Here is a 22190-nt window from a genome sequence, read left to right as displayed (position 1 = left end):
TTGTGGAGCGACTAAATGCCACAGCTTGTTTTTGTATTGATCTCCAACCAGCTGGAATGAATTCCATTCCAATTCCATAAGAATTCCTGTAATACAAATTTGGGATGCAGCCATGATTCGTTTTCCAAAGAGAAAGAGAAGTGTGTAAGGAGGGGATTAGTGCTCGGTGTTTGTGTGGCGCAGCGTTTTTCAAAACAGGGAACATTAAGCAGAGCTGAAGCTGCATTAAGGGAAGGCCAGGAGGATGACATGCTCTCACTTTTATCCTGAAAAGGATGGAGAGAGAGAGAGAGAGAGAGAGAGAGAGAGAGAAAATAAACCCTGCCATCTGGCAGTAATGGTGTTAGAGAGAAGCTGAGAGCAGACGTGTAAAACATACACGAGTGTTTAACCCTTCTGTTCTGCTCAAAATGACCCACTTTAAATCTTTACTCAGTGTGTGTGTGTGTGTGTGTGTGTGTAGATGGATGGGATGCCTGGGATTAGTGAGCGCTTCCTCAGCTTTCATGAAAGTGCACTGCTGCAAACACAGTGAGTGAACACAACAGGACCGTTTACACACAGCGCTGCTGAATTCTCCATCCTGATTGGTCAGAAGGTGTTGATTAATTTTCTGTAACAGCAGCTCTGACAGTAGTGCAGGTTTATATTCATACATTATCGTTTCTATAGTAACGGCTCAATCGGGGGACTCATACAGCGAGCACTCCACACACACTAAATAATCAGAAGGCTCCTCTCAGGAGAAGTGTGTGTGTGTGTGTGTGTGTAAGTAATGTTTCAGGAAGGAGTCTCCAGTGTCAGCGCTATAGAACAGCCAGAGGGGAAGCTGGAACTTTTCTGACATCTTCAGGACAGAGGAGTTTACACTTCTTTACAGTTTCTCACTAACAGTAGGCTTTTTTTGTCTTATTAACTACAAGAAAGAGAAAAGAGAGAGAGGCTGGTGAGGGAACTGATAGCACAAGTGAGAAAAGGAATGAACGTCTTTTCCAAAACATTAAATGCAACTATAAATAGATAAAAGTATGCTGGTCTTTAATAAATAATAAATTGTAACTGTTAGTAAATTGCTGTAGAATAAGAGGAATAAAACACTGAGGGGTATGCTATTACAGGAAAATAATCAACTTCAGCACCAAAAAAAACAGGCGCATGCGCGCGTACACACGGCGTTGTATTAGATCAGGATGAGTATAAAGTATAATGATATAAATACAATCACAGCGATATTGTTTTTATTGTTGTATTTGTTTCTTGAACAGAACAAACAGAACCGCAAACAAAACCTGTAGCACGAACAGAAACAAAGCTGTACACATTCCAAAACACACACACACACACACACACACACACACACACACACACACACACACACACACACACACACACTCTCTCTCTGAACACACTCACAATGCAGGTACAACAAACTGCTTTTAAGATTCAGTGATTTTAACAGAACAATAACACTGAGGCTAACTGTTAAAGAAAACTAGAGTGTGTGTGTGTGTGTGTGTGTGTGTGTGTGTGTGTGTGTGTGCGTAAAGAGGAAGTCAGTTCAGTGTTGTTAATTGAGCATCAGTACTCAGTGTTCAAGTTTTAGGGTTTAGTGAGCGAGTTAGGGGTTAGGGATTTGAGGAACAGGGCGTGGGTGTTTATTGGTTAGATTTAGGGTTTAGTGATTAGGAGTTTGACCTAAATATCCAAACCCCTACACCCTAAATACTAAAAAGTTAACATCCAAACCGTGAGCCCTAACCCCTACATCCTTCACTCCCAAGCCCTATACCCTAAACCCTCATCGCTAAAGCTCGGTATCCTGAACCACTGAATATTCAGAGTGCACATTAATATTTACTCCTACTGATCCCTCCAACTCCTTCCCGAACCCCCAACCCCCTTACAGTCTCCAAAACACACAGCAGGTCCGACTCCATCCTAATAACCACAGAGAGAGAGAGAGAGAGAGAGAGGTGTGTACTGGCTCAGATTGGCTGTGGAGTGATGTGATGTGATGTGATGTGTGTGTGTGTGTGTGTGTGTGTGTGTTTTTATCCTTTGGGAGCGCTGTACTGCCGGAGGAGAGAGGAGATGGAGCTGGACTCGGTCACTTCCTCAGGGAGAGAACCTTCTCCATCTTTAATGGAGGGATCAGCACCACTCTGCAGGAGGAGCTCCACAATCTCATCGAACTCGCACGCAGACGCTGGGGAGGGGGGACAGTGAGAGAGAGAGAGAGAGAGAGAGAGAAAATGAAACGAACAGAGAAAGGGACAAGAGACAGACAGACAGACAGTTAATACACTCCTCTGTACACTGTGTGTGTGGTGTGTGTGTGTGTGTCCCCTTAACCAGGTTAGTGAAGCTCCTGAACTGATGCTGAAAAATCCAGAGAGCTTTTACACACACACACACACACACACACACACACACACACACACACACTTACTTGACTCTTCAAGACAAAAATGCTGACTGACTAAGAGCTTTTAACCTCAGAGCCAGAGAGAGAGAGAGAGAGAGGGAGGGGACATGTGGCAGAGAGACATATCAAGAGACAGAACGAGAGACTGAAAGAGAGACAGACAGACAGACAGACAGACAGACAGACAGCTGCTTTACATGCTTTAAAATAATCAGACGGTGTGTTTCTAGCACAAGAACCTTTTCAATAATTTAGGAACTTTAAGACCTTTCTTTTAGAGGATCCTGGGCTGGTTTTAGTTCCAGGAACCTTTTTTTTTTTAAACTTTCGGCTCCGGAGTCAGTACTTTTCTGCAGGCCAGGAGCTATTGGGGCGGAGCTTATTGTACTAAACATGGCTGATTGGTCAAGCACAAAAACATTAATTTAGATGTGGAGCGAAGTGGAACCTTTCCACCACACTAATGTGTGTGTAATGTTATGGTTCCAGAACTGTTACAAGAACTAAAGAGTTCCTGAAGATGTTCCTGGTCTGTGTTTCCACTGTACATGGGTTACGTACATGACCCTTCAGTGTCGTTACATTGTGCACACACACACACACCATCTCTTATGTTTATTACTTTTTCATCCTGCCAAGTGCCCAGTCCAAGGACAGATGGCTCTCACACACACGTATTGTTATGTGACATGGAAAGAGGGCTGATTTCCTCTGGGACAACTGGTGATTATTACAGACTCCCCACACACACACACACACACACACACACACACACACACTCTCTCAGAAAGGAGACAGTGATGGATGAAATTCACTTGATGGAACAATGAGAGAAAACGCAGCAGGAGTCACTAACATGCGTGTTCCAATCCACCTCATCTCATTGTTCCCTTCGTGCCAAGGCCACTAGTTCTCGCTCCCTTGTTCCCTCTTTACTCCTCAATGTTCCCTGGTTTCTTTGTGTCGAGTTTGGCTCTGGATCCAGCACGACTCTGGCTGGAATTAAATCAGTTACCGAAGACGAAGGAATGAATGGCTTGTTTTTTCACCTTAACCTGTTCTAGCTTCCTCTTTCCTGAAATTCCTCGTTCCCTACTTCCTCTCATCAACATTCCTTATTTCTTGAATTCTCTGTTCCATAATTTTTTCTGGTACTTTTTTTTTTTCTTTCCCTAATTTTCGATTCCTTGTTCACTAAATTCACTTTTCCTTCCTTTCTTTTTTTCTCTTTAACAGCTTGGTTCTTCTCATCTCATCTCATTATCTCTAGCCGCTTTATCCTGTTCTACAGGGTCGCAGGCAAGCTGGAGCCTATCCCAGCTGACTACGGGTGAAAGGCGGGGTACACCCTGGACAAGTCGCCAGGTCATCACAGGGCTGACACATAGACACAGACAACCATTCACACTCACATTCACACCTACGGTCAATTTAGTCACCAGTTAACCTAACCTGCATGTCTTTGGACTGTGGGGGAAACCGGAGCACCTGGAGGAAACCCACGCGGACACGGGGAGAACATGCAAACTCCACACAGAAAGGCCTTCGCCGGACCCGGGGTTCGAACCCAGGACCTTCTTGCTGTGAGGCGACAGCGCTAACCACTACACCACCGTGCCGCCCCAGCTTGGTTCTTTTCCTTGGTTAAATTTTTTGCTTGAATTCAGAAGTACATAATTATAACACTAGATCTAGAAATAATATTCATATGTCAAAAGTTTCTTCTAAGTCTGGCCTTCGTTCTTTTTCCTTTTCTGCTGCCAAATTGTTTAATAGTCTTGATGACAGTATCAAGAAATCTTTTTTTGTGAGGGCTTTTATTAATAATTATTGGGTTAAAGTTAATTATTAGTCTGCGTATTTAAGTACTGGCACTAATCTGACCTTCGATATCATTTCATCTGATGCTATGTAGAATTGTTAATGTAGTTTCTTATTTTTGTTTTATTATTTTTTTTGTTAATTTTAATATTCTTTATGTACTTGTACATAATTCCTTTAACTAAGCACAGCTCCAATGTAAATAAGGTTTATCTTTTTGGATTCTGTGTATAATACAGTTTAAACTAAACCTCCTGGTTTTAGCTTCCTTGTTTCTTTTTCCTTCCTCGTGTTCCAACTTCCTTTTCCAGCTCTAGATCCTGTCTTCCTTAAATCCTTTGTTCGGCAGCATCCCGATTTTCTTTATACTTTAGAATTGCCTTTTCTAGACTCATTGTCCCTTGAATTCTATGATCCTTGTTGTTCACATCCCAAGCTTCCTTCTCCCTTTATAGTGAACATTCCGAGTCCACTTCCCCTTAAGCTCATTAAATATTTAAAAAGTGTCGTGCTGTTACACTTATGTAAACTTCTCCTTCTTTCCCATTAAAATACCATGAAGTTGTTAAAATGATAACTAAAGTGATGGAGACAATTTATTAACTCTGTGTGTGTCGTTTATTCCAGTGTTTCTTCTCGGAGCTGTTAAACAGTTAAAGAGATGATGATGTGGTGAGAGCAGTTCTCTATTACAACATCCTCAGAAAGTTCAGATCCCAGGAAATGTGGGGTTCTTACCATAATGCAGAGGAGTCTGACCTTCATTATCCTGGAGAGAGAGAGAGAGAGAGAGAGAGAGAGAACACATTTTATTCTGAGTGAACAATTTTTGTCTTTTAAGTATAATACGATGGTGTTTTACATCACAGCACTGTTGAAGTCTGGATTCTGACTGATCCCATAACTAAACCCTTAAATCACACAAAGACTCCATGAAGATCTCCATTTGTTGGGGGGGGGGGGGGGGGGCACAGGACACAAGCACTAGGACTACAGACAGGAAACAGGAAAGCTAGACAAAAGAAATGCTGAAGTAAACAAAAATCAGACGTTGGTACTGTAAAGAGGGATGAAAAGACCAGGATAAAAAAAAAGAAAACTAGGGAACAAGTGAAATCTGAACAATGAGACTGGCTTAAAAGTGCGTGTGTGTGGGTTGGGGGGGGGGGGGGGGATCCACCCAAGATGTAATAAACCCTGAGGACTCATTGACCAAGGACGGAGTCAGTGACTGGGGACCAACAGACCATGGGGTCGTAGTCCAGGCACAGAGTCAGCGCTAGGACAGGGATGGAGACCAACAGACCGGGGACGGGGATCAACAGACTGGGGATGGAGTCATAGATAGAACAGGGATGGGGTCAAAGGCCAGGGGCAAGGACCAATAGTCATAGGACAGGATCACTGACTGACGGCGGCATGATAGGTCAGGCATGGATCCATGGACAGAATCACAGACTGAGGATGAACCAATAACCAAAGATGGAGTCAGTGATCGAGGACAGAGTTTTAATCAGTAAACAATTAAACACAGTTCTAACATTTTGGGGTGTGTGTGTGTGTGTGTGAGAGAGAGAGAGAGAGAGAGAATATTTAGGACATGGGTTAATGTTTAGGACAAACGTCATGGCTGTGTGTGTGTGTGTGTGTGTGTGAGAGAGCTGTAAATCGAGACGTGTAGCAGATGACACACACATCATCCAGGTTAAATAATGCTTTAATTGCCTGCTGGTGAGCACCGTCACACAACTGATGAGCTTTTAATTGCCCCGTCATCATTTGTTGCCCCAATGAGTGGAATATACACACGCACACACACAGAATCAGTGTAACATGGAAACAAATCTCTAGTGATCCAGGGAGCTCAGAATGTGTGTGTGTGTGTGTGTGTGTGTGTGAGAGAGAGATACAGGCATAATTAAACATGCACAGCTTTAGCTCTCTAATCTGCTTTCAGTAATCTGAAACTGGAACACACACAAGTTACTACAGGAACACTACTCGTGTGTGTGTGTGTGTGTGTGTGTTCAGGTTAATGAATGAGGAAGAGTCTGATGGAATCAGGGAGAAATTGGCTTGTTGGCCTTTTTTTTTTTAATGGGGGTCGAGGTGTGACCCTTTACATCATTTATCCATTACAACACAGACTCTCTCTCTCTCTCATTTAACCTTTGTTCAGGTTTTCCTCTTGCTTTAGAAAACTCACATAATGCTCATTCTCCTTTTTGACTTTTCTCTTCATTTTTTACTTTCTTCTTCACCCTTCCTTCCATCACCCTTCTTTTCCGCATCACTTTCCTTACTTTTTTTAAACTTTTCTTCTTTCTCCCTATTTTTTTATTCCTTCTTTTACTTTTCTCTTCTTCCTTCCTTCCCTCCCTCCACCAGCAGTGATGACAGGTGATGAAGTGTGTGATGATTCTGAATGAGACACAGCCGAGGGACATTTATCTAATTGCTGACGGATCGGACGAGGACACAGACAAATAAATCACACTGCACTTGTTATTCATCTACAACAATAATAATTACAATCATGATAAAAAATTTAAGCAACTATCATGATATGAAAATATGCACTTGCTGATTGTGTGTGTGTGTGTGTGTGTGTGCTCTAAAGACTATCAATATTCCACTCTCGCTCTATCACTCTACGTCTCGAGCCAAAAACCCCTGAGTATTCACCAATTGGATTACAGGAGCAATGTAGAGACACACACACAGAAGGGGGAGGAGAGAAAAGATGAGTAAAAAGACATGAACAGACAGACAAGGAAAATAATAAAGAGAATTTAAAGAGAAAAGTAGGTCTCATGCAGTGGTCTTTCTAATTCTCTCTCCTCTCCTTCTGCCTCCATCTCTCTCTCCCTCTCACTCTCCATTTTTATTTCTCTTTATTCTCATTTCTTACTTTCCACCCGTTCCATCTCTCTCGATGTGTTTCTTCTTTTATCTTTTAGTCTTGTAATCTGTTTCTTATCCCCCCCCGATAGCACAGTTTGAGAAGTGAGGGAAATGGGTAAGTAATGATGATTTATGATGAACGAGTGCAGCAGATAAAGGGATCGATAGAGCTTTGCTCTGTTCTTATGCAGATGCACACTAATCAGCAAGTACCATTCATCAGAACGAACACACACACACAAAAACATTTGGATGTGTACACATTTAGTGTGTGTGTGTGTGTGTGTTTTAAAAGGATCAAGAGACCTGGTCAGTCCTAATTGCATCTGCTTCACCTGTGTGTGTGTGTGTGTGTGTGTGTGTGTGTTCATTATACTCTTCAAACTGTCCTTGAGATGGCTGGACACCGTCACTGTACATTACAGCATCAAAACCTTTGGGTGTCTACTTATGGACTGCCCTGGAAAATACCCATGATCCTCCATGCTGTCACTATTTCCATCTCCTTAAAAGATGCGACATATTTAAATAGGCCCCCCTTTTTAACCAGGTACCACATGAGCCGAGCCAGGTCAAGTGGGTGGAACTAAAAACAGCACAGACTAAAGATTAATCGAATGTAAACATCATGATGAACACCTCTGGCTGGCGTCCCTTCTTCTCCAGCACAAACTATATCTTTAGTAGTGTCGTGACGTTCTCCTTTTTCAGATTTTTCAGTTTTAAACAAACTGTTTCGATGATTTAATGGTTTCGACTTATCATAATCTTTTTTATTTTTTAAGACCTTTGCGAGTCATGTTGTTTATCCCCCACAGCAGGTACAACAAAACAGAGTTTCAAAACTGAACCAGGTTCGAAGGGCTGAATTAGTGAGTCTGGATAAAGTTTCTTCCAAAAGTTAACTTCATTAAGGCTTCAATCTCATGGGGCAAGTGTGGTTCAGGTGTCTCTTTAGGGCAGCTGGGGTTGAGTAATGGGGTCTGGTTGAGGCGTAACTCTGGGCAGTTGGGGTTGAGTTCATAAGTCTGGTTATTGTGTTGTTGAAGGGTCTAGTTAAGGTATCTACTCAGACCAGGAAGTTCAAGTTAAACTCTATGGTTAAGGTGCTGACTTGGGACAGTAAGCATTAGGTATGGGATGTTAAGGTAAAGTTCACAAATCTCTTGGAATCTTGGACCTGGAAGTCCAAGGCCCTGTCAGAACTCAAGTGAACTACTCTACCAATCAACAAACTGGGGGTAAACAGGACTCCTGGACAGCGCAACCAAAAGATGTTCACCACCCTGTCAGGAGACTGAGTTCAAATTCCAACAATGCCACAGACTTCCAAAGCCAGAAGTCCTGGAGAACACGACTGGCATCAATTAGTGTGACATCAGCCAGTCATGGTGGGGGTTAAGGATCACTGCAGGAGTAGTACCTTTCCTAGTGGCCTATAGGCGCCCTAGACTGGTCTCCCTACATCCAGTACCCTGTGAAGCGCAACATATGGTCACTTATGAGCTGACCACACTAGCCTCTTCATGGTGAAGACTGACCATGTGTCCTACTCGTGGTGCCCCTGTTAGTATCACAGAACATGGCAGAGCTTGGGGAGTAAACCCTGAAAACAAACCCCACCTCACGTTTTGGTGGTGCAACAAGTCTTCTCTACGACTGTGTCAGTCTTGCTGTCCCATTGAGCAACAGGGATCACTTGCCAAGGGACACTATTCTGTGCCATTTAGTGTCGACATTGAACTGCCTTACTTTTTATGAACCAGTCACTGGTGTCTGAGCTCACATGTACAGAACACCACAGCCAGTTAGGGTCTTCAGCAGCCATCTTAACCTTCACCGATCCTCCAACAGTCATGCAACAGGGGAACAATAATGCCCAAAGTACACCAAATGAGCTCCATGAAGACATGGTGTGAGAAGATTGGAGTGAAAAACTTGAGTGTCCTGCACAGAGCCCTGACTGAACTCAACCCCACTGAACACCTTTGGGATGAACTGGAACTTCAACATCCCAACATCAGAACATCAGTGTCTGATCTCACTTATGGTCTTGAACACAAATCGCTACAGCTACACCCCAAAATCTAGTGGAAAGCCTTCTCAGAAGAGAAGAAAAGGGGAATAAATCTGGAATGAGATCTTCAACAAGGACTTATGGGCGTCATGGGCAGGTGTCCACAAACTTTTGACCATATCTGTGAGTCCTTCCATCCAGTAAATTCCACTGAAGTGCACCGCCATCCCTAAACATGGATACAGCCCGATTCTGTCCCAGCAGGAGGACGGATCAGCATTCACTCCATCCTCTTGCATCTTTGATTTTCTATTTTTTTTAACCGCTGATGGTTTCTTGCCATTGATTTACCCGAGTCTTTTCTCAGTGTGCCTATTCAGCATTTAGAGAGCGTCTCTGTAAACAAAACGCTAACTGTATTCAGTCCTCCCTCCCTCCCTCCCTCCCTCCATCCCCCTGGGACATCTTAGCCTCCATTAAGTGATTCCACTTTGGGCCAGGAGTGGCAGGGAATTAACATGGGCAAGTGCGGGATCATCTGCACAGTTTAAAAACAACTACAAAAAATAAATAAATGCATAAACCACACTAATATGAAAATCAATGCTGCAGGCGAAGCTAAAGAGCTCATGTGGGGAAAGACCAATAAAGCAGCAGCAGCAGCAGCAGCAGCAGGGCAATTCCAGCCTCTGCTGGGAAATACTTTAATTCATTCTCTCTCTCTCTCTCTCTCTCTCTGTCTGCGGACAGCTTTAATGTTCTGCAGTATTTATGTGGACGCTTTGAGCAGCAGGAATAAAGCTGTTGAGTGTCCATATTGTGGATGGCAGGGACGAATGAGAGACGCATCAAGAAAAAAAAATTCTAACAGCCAATGATGCTTGCTAAAGAGCCCTTGCCACATGATTTGCATTTTTTTAAGAACCTTTTACATCTTGTTTGGGTCAAATTTTCAATAAACACAGAACAGTAAAAATGGTGAAAGCAAAAAGGTGAAGTTCGTGTCAGCTAATGGATCACCACTCACAATTCGATAAACATTAGCGTTCTAGCAATTTGACCAGCATTAGCCTCCTAACAATTTACTAACAGTATGATCAACATGTGTTTATTTATACACAGAACCAGTCAAAAGCATGGACACAGCTTCTAATTCAATATTTTGTCTTTATTTTTATAATTAAAAGTTACTTCATGTCTGAACGTAATGGATGTTGTTTCTCTTTACTTAGTTCAGCGGTTTTTGATATAATACTGTATGGATTACTACAGTTGTGGATGGAATAAGGATATAGTATTTTTATTATTTACCTATTTACTCTTTGATGATGTCAAAACACATTAAGAAGGCAAAAAACTCGCCCACTAATGACCTTTTGACGAGACACACCTGTTAATTGAAAAGCATTCCAGGTGACTCCCTCATGAACCTGGTTAAGAAAATGACAATAGTGTGCAAAGAGTCAAGGGAAATGCTGGATACACTGAAGAATCTAAAATATCAAACAGATTTGGTTGGAGTTTTTTTGTTTTGTTTTTTACATAAAACATTCTCCATAATGTGCTCCATATGTTATTTCATAGTTTTGGTGTCTTCAGTTTTGCTCTACAATGTAGAGTCACAATACAGAAACACCTCTGAAGGAAGGGAGTAGGGGTGTACAAACTTTTGATTGGTACTATAGGTCAAAACAAAGTTGGAAGCAAGTTTCATTGCAAGTTATACATGTGGGTGTAAAATCATTAGTCAGGGCGTAAAGTCTGGGTATAATGCTGCAAATCCATGTAGAAAGTTATACTTCTGAGTGTAAAGACAAACAAGGATGCAAGTCAGGGTAGAAAGTCATAACTGTGGGGGTAAATTGTTAATTCAGAGTCTAAAGTAATATATCTGGGTGTAAATTTGTAAGTAAGGTTGCAATGTGATAGGTCTAGGTTTAAAGTCGTAACTAAAGTTGTACATTCTTAGATCTTGATGCAAACTCGTATGCAAGGTTGTAAAGTTTTGTGTGGATGTAAGTCAAGTCAACTTTATTGTCAAATATGCTATACATGCTCGACATACAGCACAGATGAAATTTCAGTCCTCTCTGACCCACGGTGCAAACAGGCAATGCAATAAATAAAAATAGAATAACTGAAATAAACAGTATAAACACTCTAGATAAGAAAAAGACATAGACTAAACACTCACAGATATATGTAAAGTTGTAACTAAAGTTGTAAAGTCTTGGGTCTGGGTAAAAAGTCATAAGTAAGGTTGTAAAGTTATAAAAAAATGTTGCAAATTTGTAGTTCTGAGTGTAAATTGTTAATTCAGAATGTAAAGTAATATCTGGGTGTAAATTCATAAGTAAGGTTGTAAAGTTTTAGGTCTGGTGTAAAGTCGAAAGGAAGGCTGCAGTGTGATAGGTCTAGGTGTAAAGTCACAACTGTAGTTGTAAATTATTAGGTCTTGACGTAAACTCGTAAGGTTGTAAAGTTTTAACTAAAGTTGTAAAGTCTTAGGTCTGGGTATAAATTGGTAAGTCAGAGTGTAAAGTAATAAATCTGGGTGTAAGGGCATAAGCAAAGTTGTACAGGGATAGATCTAGGTGTAAACTCATATGTCAGGTTGTAAAGTCATAACTGTAGATGTAAAGTTGTACATCAAGGGGTAAAGTCGTAACTCTGGCTGTAAAGTTGTATATATGGATGTAAAGTCCTAAGTCACGGTATGCCCGAAAGAAATTGTAGCTCTACTGAGTAACTTGTAATACTGTCAATTTATTAAAGGTCTCCTTGCATCGTTTTTTCATTAATTGTGCGGTGGGCTCTAGTATGAATGAATGCCCTGTGAGCCGGTTTTGGTGAAAAAAATGCTGTGGTTCTCCTGTTTCAGCCTGTTCTAGTTTGCTGGAGGAGCGGGTGGCAGGAGAACGACAGGATTTCAGCTCTTACTCATTAATATTCATGACATGTAAACATGTTACCTCTGATTGGCTAACAGCACTGTGACGCTCCCTCCAGTGAGTCAGAACAAGCGGATGTGGGTGTCTTACTATGGCGAGAAAGAAGGAACAAACCGCGAAGGGAAAAATACCACGCGCTGACGTCATTGATGTGCGACACGAGGAAATAAGAAAAATTCAACAAATGTTTGAGTTTTTACTGAACAAACAAACAAATAAAATGAACGAGTGACTTAAAAAAAAAGAATGTGGGCGTCTTTGTAAAAACTGTTTTGATTGGCTATTATGGTCTCGACATCGATGTTTTGACCAATAACAATGTAGATAACACGAATTTTACATCACATTCAGCGAGATTAAACATGGCGACTTACAAATAATGTGTAAACATCGTTGGAGTTAATAAAGTTTGAACAGCATGAAGGAACATACCCCAACCCCCTGAAATTAATAAAAAAATAATTCTCAACAGATTTGGCATAATATAAAAAGGTCGTTTTTTACTCAGAAAAAGCGGAAAACTCTCATCCCTGCCGAGCTTGTGACCATGTCATGCATGCTAACGTGGAGAATATGAACATGCTGTTTTGTAACAAAAACCTTCGAGCAAAAAGTTAATGTTTTACTTACAGCTTGTGAGCTGGTGGTCGATCGTCTTGACGGTATAGATCCAGGGATTAAATGCAACCTCGAAGCAAAACCACTACTGAAGGCACCGAAGTTTGAAAAGTCACTGTGGTTGAAATGATCAGAACACAGCGCTAACGCTGCATTACACTTCGCTGGTGGTGTTCCAAAGATAAATTCCAACCATTTCTTCTTCACCTCTTCTATCTTGGGCAAGAAATGCAACGTTGATGTCTTACTGCCACAAATAACACAGGCACGAACTTGTTCAGACATGTTTTCAACTTGCTGTTAGGTCCTCTTCGTTAGCTACTGATGAGATGGGCTCTGCTCAGTGTTGCCAGATACTGCTGACGTTTTCCAGCCCAAAATATGTTCAAATCCGCCAAAATGCACTTAAAACCGCCCAATCTGGCAACACTGGCTCTGCTATCTCTCCTCGCGCTTAAATCCGAACTTCCTTCCCGTGGGCGGTTGCAAGCCAAGGTGGGCGAGGCCATGAATACTAATTTACGAAGTAACGCAAGATCGTATAGCTTTTTCAGATCTGCTCGTTTTTCCGACTATTTTCTTTCATAAGCTAATACAGGGAATGGGAGTAGAATTACATTTTCACATGCAGCATGCATATGCAACTCGGAGTGAACTATGGTATTTCAAAAAGAGCCAGTATTAAACATTTTTGGTGGAAAGGCACCTTTAAAAGTAGTCGACAGACGCTCCTAAGAGGCACAACAGAAAAGTATCGGCCCCATCATCTGGAGATCACCATCTGTAGCTGGGAGTCCAAGACAGAGGGGGGGGGGGGGGGAACGAGCCCTCCTCCAAACTGCTTTCATTTTTCCTTGTATTTGTTTTTCATGTTCCTAAATACGTAGTCAACTTTTGCTGTTTTAAATGTGCTTTATAAATAAATTTTACTGAATCCACAAAACATTACGGACAACACGTCAAAATTTTCAAGTCAAACACCAGGAGTACCTGATTATCATGATTATCTAAAATACAGTATATTCAATAAAATAACTGATGCTGCAAGCAGGCAATCATTATTGCAACCAGTATTTTGTAGAAAAAAAAACCTGTGAAATGTTGTGTTTCAGAACAGAGTGTTTCAGCAAGAAGGCGCCGTGTTTCTGATGGATTGTGCACGAGATCTGTTATGATGCAGAACTCGGAGTGATTTGTTGCACAGCAGGAAAACGAGGAACCTGAAAGTACCGTCGCTCTCACCACTGAATCTCAAACAGCTGCTGTGAGATTCCGTGTGTGTGTGTGAGGTCTGTATGCTGTGTTTAACATGGGGTCGTCCATCATGTGCTAAAACAGTGTGTAGCTTCACTCACACTCCGACAAGGAGCAGCTTCAGAATTCCAGAACATCACGTCCCCAAGTGTTTTATTCCTCTCACACCACAACAATTATTATTTTTTATTTATTAAAAGAACATGTCAATTTTTTTCAGTTTATTATTATATTTATCATTGTGGAACATCCATGATAGCAGCTTTATATAACTTGGTGGCAGTCCAACAGCACCAGGATGTTTCACTGTCACATCACTCCACTCATCACGTAAAATTCCACTTCCTAATCCTAACCGGTTATTACAGTCATGTTATTGATGACATCAGCAGACAGCACGACGAATGATAATTTTCAGGAATATAACTTGTGAATTAAATTATGAAAGTTCATCAGATGAAGATGGAAAGGAAAAAGGGACGGAAATTTATTTAACCACGTGGAAACACCTTTAAAAAGGGAATGTACAAATCCATACGAGTTAGCTAAAGTGGGTGTGGCTTTTGGGATCTAGTTCCTCTCACGGAGCAGAAAATAAATGGAATATTTGGTCATATTGTGTCCAAAATGTCATTTACTCGATATTCATTTCGTGTTGATAAATCTGTTGTGTAAAAGCGAGATAACACTCCAGGTCATGCTGATGTTCGGTGTGATCTTGTTTAAACAAACATTCGTTCCCTCACCAGCCTTTCTTCTTTCACTCAACACCCCCCCCCAATACTGTTACTATAGAAACGATAATGTATTAATATCAATATAGAGTGTACACGTTAATATAAACCTGTGATTTGCAGCTGCGCTCCTGTCAGAACTGCTCTTATAGAAATATTTAATGTGGCCACTAAATCTCAGACAGGTGGTGCGGGAAAAAAAAAAAGACTCTAAACTGATTCAGGACGGAGCCACTACCTATTGTAGTGCTCTTGATCTAGGATTAGTGATTAGTGTGCAGTCCGCTACCATCAACTGATTAATTTTAAAATTATTGAAATTATAATGGCAGCCCCCTCCATCACACACACACAATTCCAATCAACAAATTAAAATAATCGCATGCATTTAACGGTGATATAAAATGCAGTCAGTTCAGATAAACAAGACAGAGCCCGTTTCAGAGATCACAGATTTACAGGAAAAAATACAACGTGTATGAAGAGCATGAAAAAGATCTCAGAGTCAAAGACGCGGGAGTCACCTGGAATTCTCTGTTGGTTAATCTGTTCAAAAATAAATGTGTAATAGATTTTAAAAATAGTATTTTCAAGTCAACGTGAGGTTTGGCGAGCGATCAGAATGACACGAATATCAGCAAACGTCACTGTAATCTTAATAAATACAAAAGTTAATTTTATTAACTTTTGTAAGCATTAACCTCGCTTGCTTGGTCTTTACAGGAAAATATCAGACCGAGGTCTTGATAGTCTGGACCGAGCTGTAGGTTATACTGTATTTTCCCATAAAGGCTGTGCAAGTGAGGTTAATAAGGAGTTTATTATCTGGCTTTTTTATTTCTAAGATTAAAATAGATGCTCATTATAACGAAGCGTGACGCTGCTTTCAGTCATGTCATATTTGTAACATAGTTGAGTCGTGCATGCAGAATAAACGGCTAGCGGTTTCAAAACTGAATTTCTGTTAGCGGTTTCTGAACGCTCTTCGTTGCTCATTTCTTGAATAATTCTGTGACTCGTCTTTGTCTTTTGGCCATTTTTGATTCCGTTTTAATTTCCAATTAATCTTTTTTTGTTGTTTTGTTTGTTTTTTGCAACACTGAAAGCCTTGGAAAGAAAGTCCATAATCACCCACAGGCATTACGGGAAAATTCTGCCCGCCAAGGAACCAGTCAGAGCACACGATTTTACCGGAAGTAACTCGTGCCAAATAATAATTTATAACATTCCAAAGCATTTCGCGTTCCACAGCGATTACACTGTTCGATGTTAAAACTCCGCGCCTCAGGTTTGGATGAGGCAGATTTGGGGATAAACAGAGAACTAGGCTTGTCTTCAGTTTGGCAATATGATGATAAAACATCTACATTGTGATAAATGATGCCACGATACCATTACACTTATTATTGCCATATTTTTGTTGGTCATCTTTATTTTTACTATGTGGTTATTTTTGTAGACATTAATTTTTATAACGCGAGATGATTTCTTTTCCCGGTAGTTGGTTAACCAAAGTAAATACGTTACATATTGTGAATTGTAGAAAAGTATCGCGATGTGATATTTTTGTCATATCACTCCACACACACGGTGAATTAGCCGAAACATTAACGCCAATCAATAGCGTCTCTAGCTAGCGTGAAATAAACAGACCGGAAATGACAGAGCAGGATCGTCTGGAATCAGAAGCACATCAGAAAGCCTCATGCACGTACAGCAGGAATCCGTCACTTTTTGAATCAAAGTGTCTTTTTCGTTGAAAACACGCCGCCGGATTTAGGAGCCGTAGCTCGTACCTGAGCACCAACCCGAAAGAGGTTTTAATATTAAATCCGATGTGTGATGTGTTAATCTTTGATCTCCAGTATTTTAAAAAACGAAAATCATTTGTAAATGTTCTGATAATGTGGGTTTTATAAATAAAAAAAAAAAAAAAAAAAAAACCAATTTGTCTGATTACTTCAGATTGATCTGTCTCATGGAGGATCAGGACGATTAACACAGCTCAATCCGGCTGAAACCTCCGAAGTGTGTGTGTGTGTGTGTGTGTGTGTGTGTGTGTGTCCATCCATATCATTATGATACTTTATTTAAAGTACCTGAATCTCACCTGTAGCTCTTCTCACCAAGCGTAAATAAACCTCGGCTGCGTCTCAGTCAGGATTCTTTCGGTGCCACACAATGATTTACTCGTGCAGCCAGAAAAAGAACGGAGTCTTAAAATTGTGTTTTTAAATCCTCCTGAATCACCAGAGGAACGACAATATGAAGGAAATGTCGTTTAGGTAACTGCGTGGCTTAAAATAAATAAATAAATAAATAAATAAATAAAAAACAGCAGGGAAGGTCATCAAGCTCCGCCCACAACAGCTTGAAGAAAGATACTGATTCCAGAACAAAGTAAAAATTGGATCCAAATCTGGGAATGTGTGTTTGCATTCCCGACAAACTGTAACTATGACTACGTTCCTAGTAACCATGGCAACCTTGGGATGGTGTTGTGTCAGATCCTTGGAACAAAACAGTCTTCTGAAGCGATGCTGAATACTGTATAATGAAGACACCACTCACACTGAAAGTGTGTGTTTATACACACCTGGCTGTTGATGTTAGCGTTGTTGTTCAGTAAGAAAATCACGAGCTCTTTGTGTCCTCTGTCACACGCCCAGTGCAGCAGAGCTCGACCCTGAAACAGGTAAGAGAGGGAGGGGCTTAGATCAGGTGAGTGAGATGGGGGGGAAAAAAAAAACCAAGAGGGAGGCCAGAAAGCAAATGATAAAAGGGGAGGGGCTTAGAACAGGTAAGTGGATAAAAAAAAGGGGTGGTGCCTAAACATACCTTTAAAAAAATAATAATTTTAGTCACCCCCCCTTTTTTTTAAATCTACATTTAGATCTAATAGTTGGGTATCTGAATGCTGTTTAGGGGTGTGTGTGTGTGTGTGTGTGTGTGTGTGTGTGTGTGTGTGTGTGTGAGAGAGAGAGAGAGAGAGAGAGAGAGAGAGAGAGAGAGAGAGAGAGAAAGATTAAAGCCCCTCCCCCCATTCCTTTAATCCTCACAAAGTTAAACTTCACTACAGAAATAAAAATAAATAAATTCTGCGCAGTAGTTTATAACTCAGAGCCTCGCCTCCTGCAGGCCACGTCCCGAGGTGATGGCAGGTCGAGTCCTGCTCCGAGCGAGTGAGAGTGTGTGTGTGAGAGAGAGAGAAGCATTATGGGTACTTGTGCTCCAGAAACAAATGAGCGGTTAGTGTTTAGCGCAGGCGGCCATGATGGATGGATAGAGCTCAGAGGAGAAAAAATTCCCCCATCACCTCGAGTCTGCTGCCCACTTCATTTTTTACAGACGACCAATTAGATAAAGCAAACTCCTTACGGCGAATTCCTGCGTTTAAATGGCATCGATCACCGCGGCCCAACGCTAAAATGGATATTTATGAGGGAGCAGGGTGCGCACAGCGAGGAGTTCTTACGCACACCGTTCCCTCTGATTGTTCATCAACTTTTCAGCACACACAAAGACCAACATCCCTCCTCCTCCAGTCTCGCAATATTAAACACCACATCACTCTAAAACCACACCCTGTTCACTACATAGTGCACTATTTTAACAAAAAAAACAAAGTGGGGGGAAAAAATCCAGCATGGCCGTAGGTCAGCGTCCAAAATACACCAGTACTACAGGTTATAGTAGTTTTAAATAGTTTTTTCAGCAGTTTGTGCTACAGTAGCTCTTCTGTGGGATTGGACTATATGAGCGAGTCTTCGTGCCCCATGCGAATCAATGAGCCTTTGACACCCATGACCCCATCGTCGGTTCACCGGTTGTCTTTTGGATCCTTGGACCACTTTTGTTCGGTACTAACCACTGCGTACCAGGAACACCCCACAGGATGGGCTGTTTTGGAGATGTTCAGACCCAGTCAGTCATCTCAACATCACAATTTGTCAAAAGTCCCTCAGATCCTTGTGCTTGTCCATTTTTCCTGCTTCCAGCACACCAACTTCAAGAACTGATTGTTCTCTTACTGCATAATATATCATCTCTAAATATCCACATTATTCCCTCTATAATGTAATTTCCAAATACATTTTGCCTGGTACTCCTGATAGCCCCATATACTCCCTCCACTACACCCAATACTGCTCAATACCCCCAGATAAAATAATACCCCGCATACTCTGGAATACCATGATGAAATATTCAGCAGTATCCCCCAAATACCACACCACATATTGCTTGAATGTCCAAATACCCCAAAGCCCAGAATACCATATTCTTAAAAATAACTTAATATCTGAATATCCTCAAAATACCTAACTACCACTGAAAAACACCTGAAAATTCCCCTACACCACCCCATACCCCAATATTACCCACCAACTCTCAATATACAAATATCCGAATTAGGGCTGGGCGATATGGCTGAAATCTGTATCACGATATAAGTGTTTCATATTGGTTGATATCGATAATTATTGAAACATTTTATGACCTATTTAAAATAAGGACCAGGAGGGAACAATACTAAATTCAAACATTTATTTTAAACTTAAACTTCCTCTGACAGCCAATAAGCAAGGAATGTCAGCACGCATGTTCAATGTTACGATCACAACAAAAACTGAGCAATTATCAATAATAAAGTGCTTAAAAAACTCATGTGTTATAAAAACATGAGCAAAGTGTTAAATGTAAACATAGCAAAACCTGCTATGTGAGAAGGACTGTCATATTTTTAATTTTTTACTGCAAGTTTAGTGCAAAAAAAGTTCACCCTCTGGTGAATAACATTTAAAAACGTAAATAAAAATATGCAGTGCTTTATAAACATAAAAGAAATTGAGTGAAACTGAGGTAGACTTAGACTATTCTTAAACTATTCAAGTATATTTTCATTGAAGGTTTAATAAAATAAAAATAGTGTTTTGTAAACATAGAAGAAATTAAAGTAAAACTGAGGTAGACTTAAGACTTTACATCTGTAACATCTGACCTTACTGACTTTATCTACAATTTCCTCGCTCGTTCCGGCACTCATCTTTCTTTTCTTGGCCACGCTGTTTCTGGAAAAAAAATAAACACGACCACGAGACAACGAGATGGCGCAACCAAACGCGATACTGTTACATGATTGGCTATCAGCGTGTCACTCCCTATGCGTTGCTAAGCACCAGAGGACGAGTGCCTTTGCTCATGCAACCAAGCTTGCTTCGCAACAACAGTTGATTGAAAGCGGACCTAAACCAGAGAGAGCTCTGGCTAACGCTTGTTTCTTGAAAAAAAAAAAAATTCTATCGAAACGTTCTATCGAACGCATTTTCTATTGATATCAAGTATGTGTCTATCGTGATACGTATCGTTATCATTTTATCGACCAGCCCTAATCCGAATACCTCCAAACTCCCATAAATACCCCCGACACTCTACAAATACCCTCCAAATATACAAACTGCCCTCTACTAATAGCTTTCTGTATCCCCCTCCACTACCACAATACCCCTGGATAAAACCCTCTCCTCTTGACTGCCATCCTCATATACTCCACAATACACTGCCCCCACCTTTTAAAAAAACAAATCCACTACACACACACCCTGAATTGGACAAACACCCCAGAACCCCAGTCTTTATTCCGCTCTATTATTATCTGTGTTTAATTTCCACGCTTCTCCTTCTCCTACATTAAAGCTAATATGTTTGCCCTCTGCAGAGATGCACGCTGACGCCCAGAGGTCAAAGGTTAAAGGTCATGCAGAGAGTTTATTTCATCCCATATTACAGCATCGCTGATCACCAGTTGCTGAAAATATTAAACTGTATCTCTACACTGTATGGAATTTAACTGTGTAAAACCGTATCAGATTTTAATTTACAGTTCTGATATCACATCTGACTATTATCTCATCTCATTATCTGTAGCCGCTTTATCCTGTTCTACAGGGTCGGAGGTGAGCTGGAGCCTATCCCAGTTGACTACGGGCGAAAGGCGGGGTACACCCTGGACAAGTCGCCAGGTCATCACAGGGCTGACACATAGACACAGACAACCATTCACACTCACATTCACACCTACGCTCAATTTAGAGTCACCAGTTAACCTAACCTGCATGTCTTTGGACTGTGGGGGAAACCGGAGCACCCGGAGGAAACCCACGCGGACACGGGGAGAACATGCAAACTACGCACAGAAAGGCCCTCGCCGGCCACAGGGCTCGAACCCGGACCTTCTTGCTGTGAGGCGACAGCGCTAACCACTACACCACTGTGCCGCCCCCGACTATTATTATTATTAGTAGTAGTAATAATGCTAGTAGTAATGGTAGAGGTAACCAGAATAACAGTAGGAGTAACGAGAGAGGTAGTAATAACGATAGTAGTAATAGTAGCAGTAGAGCTTACAGCAATAGCAGTAAAAGAAGTGATAGTAGTAAAAGCAGCAGTGGTAATAATAGTAATAGTAGTAATGATAAGAATAGTAGTAGCAAAAGTAGTACTAGTAGTGATAGTAGTAATAATATTGTTACTATTACTACTAATAGCTGTAATGACGGTAATAATTACAACAGTAGTGGTAGTAAGGACAGTGGTAACAATAGTAGCAATGAGAATATTAGTAGTAACAGGAGTACTAACGATAGTAATAATACAGTGCCTTGCAAAAGTATTCACCCCCCTTGGTGTTTGTCCTGTTTTGTCGCATTACAAGCTGGAATTAAAATGGATTTTTGGACGGTTAGCACCATTTGATTTACACAACATGCCGACCACTTTAAAGGTGAAAATTGTTGTTTTATTGTGACACAAACAATAATTAAGATGAAAAAACAGAAATCTGGAGTGTGCATAAGTATTCACCCCCTTTTGTATGAAACCCCTAAATAAGAGCTGGTCCAACCAATTCACTTCATAAGTGACATAATTAGTTGATTAAGATCCACCTGTACTGTATGCAATTAAAGTATCACATGATCTGTCACATGACGTCTGTATAAATCAACCTGTTCTTGAAGGACCCTGACTCGGCAACACTACTAAGCAAGCAACATGAAAACCAAGGAGCCTCCAAACAGGTCACAGACAAAGTTGTGGAGAAGTATAGATCAGGGTTGGGTTATAAAAAATATCCCAAACTTGGAATATCCCACAGAGCTCCATTAAATCCATTATAGCAAAATGGGAAGAATATGGCACCACTACAAACCTGACAAGAGAAGGCCCCGCCCACCAAAACTCTCAGACCGGGCAAGGAGGGCATTAATCAGAGATGCAACAAAGACAACACTGAAGGAGCTGCAAAGATCCACAGTGGAGATGGGAGTATCTGTCCATAGGACCACTTTAAGCCGTACACTCCACAGAGCGGGGCTTTATGGAAGAGTGGCCAGAAAAAAGCCATTACTTAAAGAAAAAAAAAAGAAAACACGTTTGGAGTTTGCCCAACAGCATGTGGCAGACTCCCC

General features: G+C 41.1%; 1 protein-coding gene across 1 annotated transcript in view; it reads right to left on the bottom strand.

Moving 5' to 3' along the window:
- Positions 1 to 1221: 1221 nt before the first annotated feature.
- The window catches only part of acbd6 (acyl-CoA binding domain containing 6), a 41649-nt gene continuing 20680 nt past the window's right edge, over positions 1222 to 22190 (bottom strand). Inside the window, exons 6-8 of the mRNA XM_060932622.1 lie at positions 17321 to 17410; positions 4985 to 5015; positions 1222 to 2206 (exon numbers count right to left, since the gene is read on the bottom strand). Of these exons, the coding sequence (XP_060788605.1) occupies positions 2052 to 2206; positions 4985 to 5015; positions 17321 to 17410 (276 nt within the window). The 3' untranslated portion in view covers positions 1222 to 2051. The remainder of the gene's footprint in view (positions 2207 to 4984; positions 5016 to 17320; positions 17411 to 22190) is intronic.

Source organism: Neoarius graeffei, chromosome 10, assembly GCF_027579695.1.
Source record: "Neoarius graeffei isolate fNeoGra1 chromosome 10, fNeoGra1.pri, whole genome shotgun sequence".
NCBI lineage: Eukaryota > Metazoa > Chordata > Actinopteri > Siluriformes > Ariidae > Neoarius > Neoarius graeffei.
Note: the sequence above shows the minus strand (reverse complement) of the source record. Positions and strands in the feature narration are given on the sequence as shown.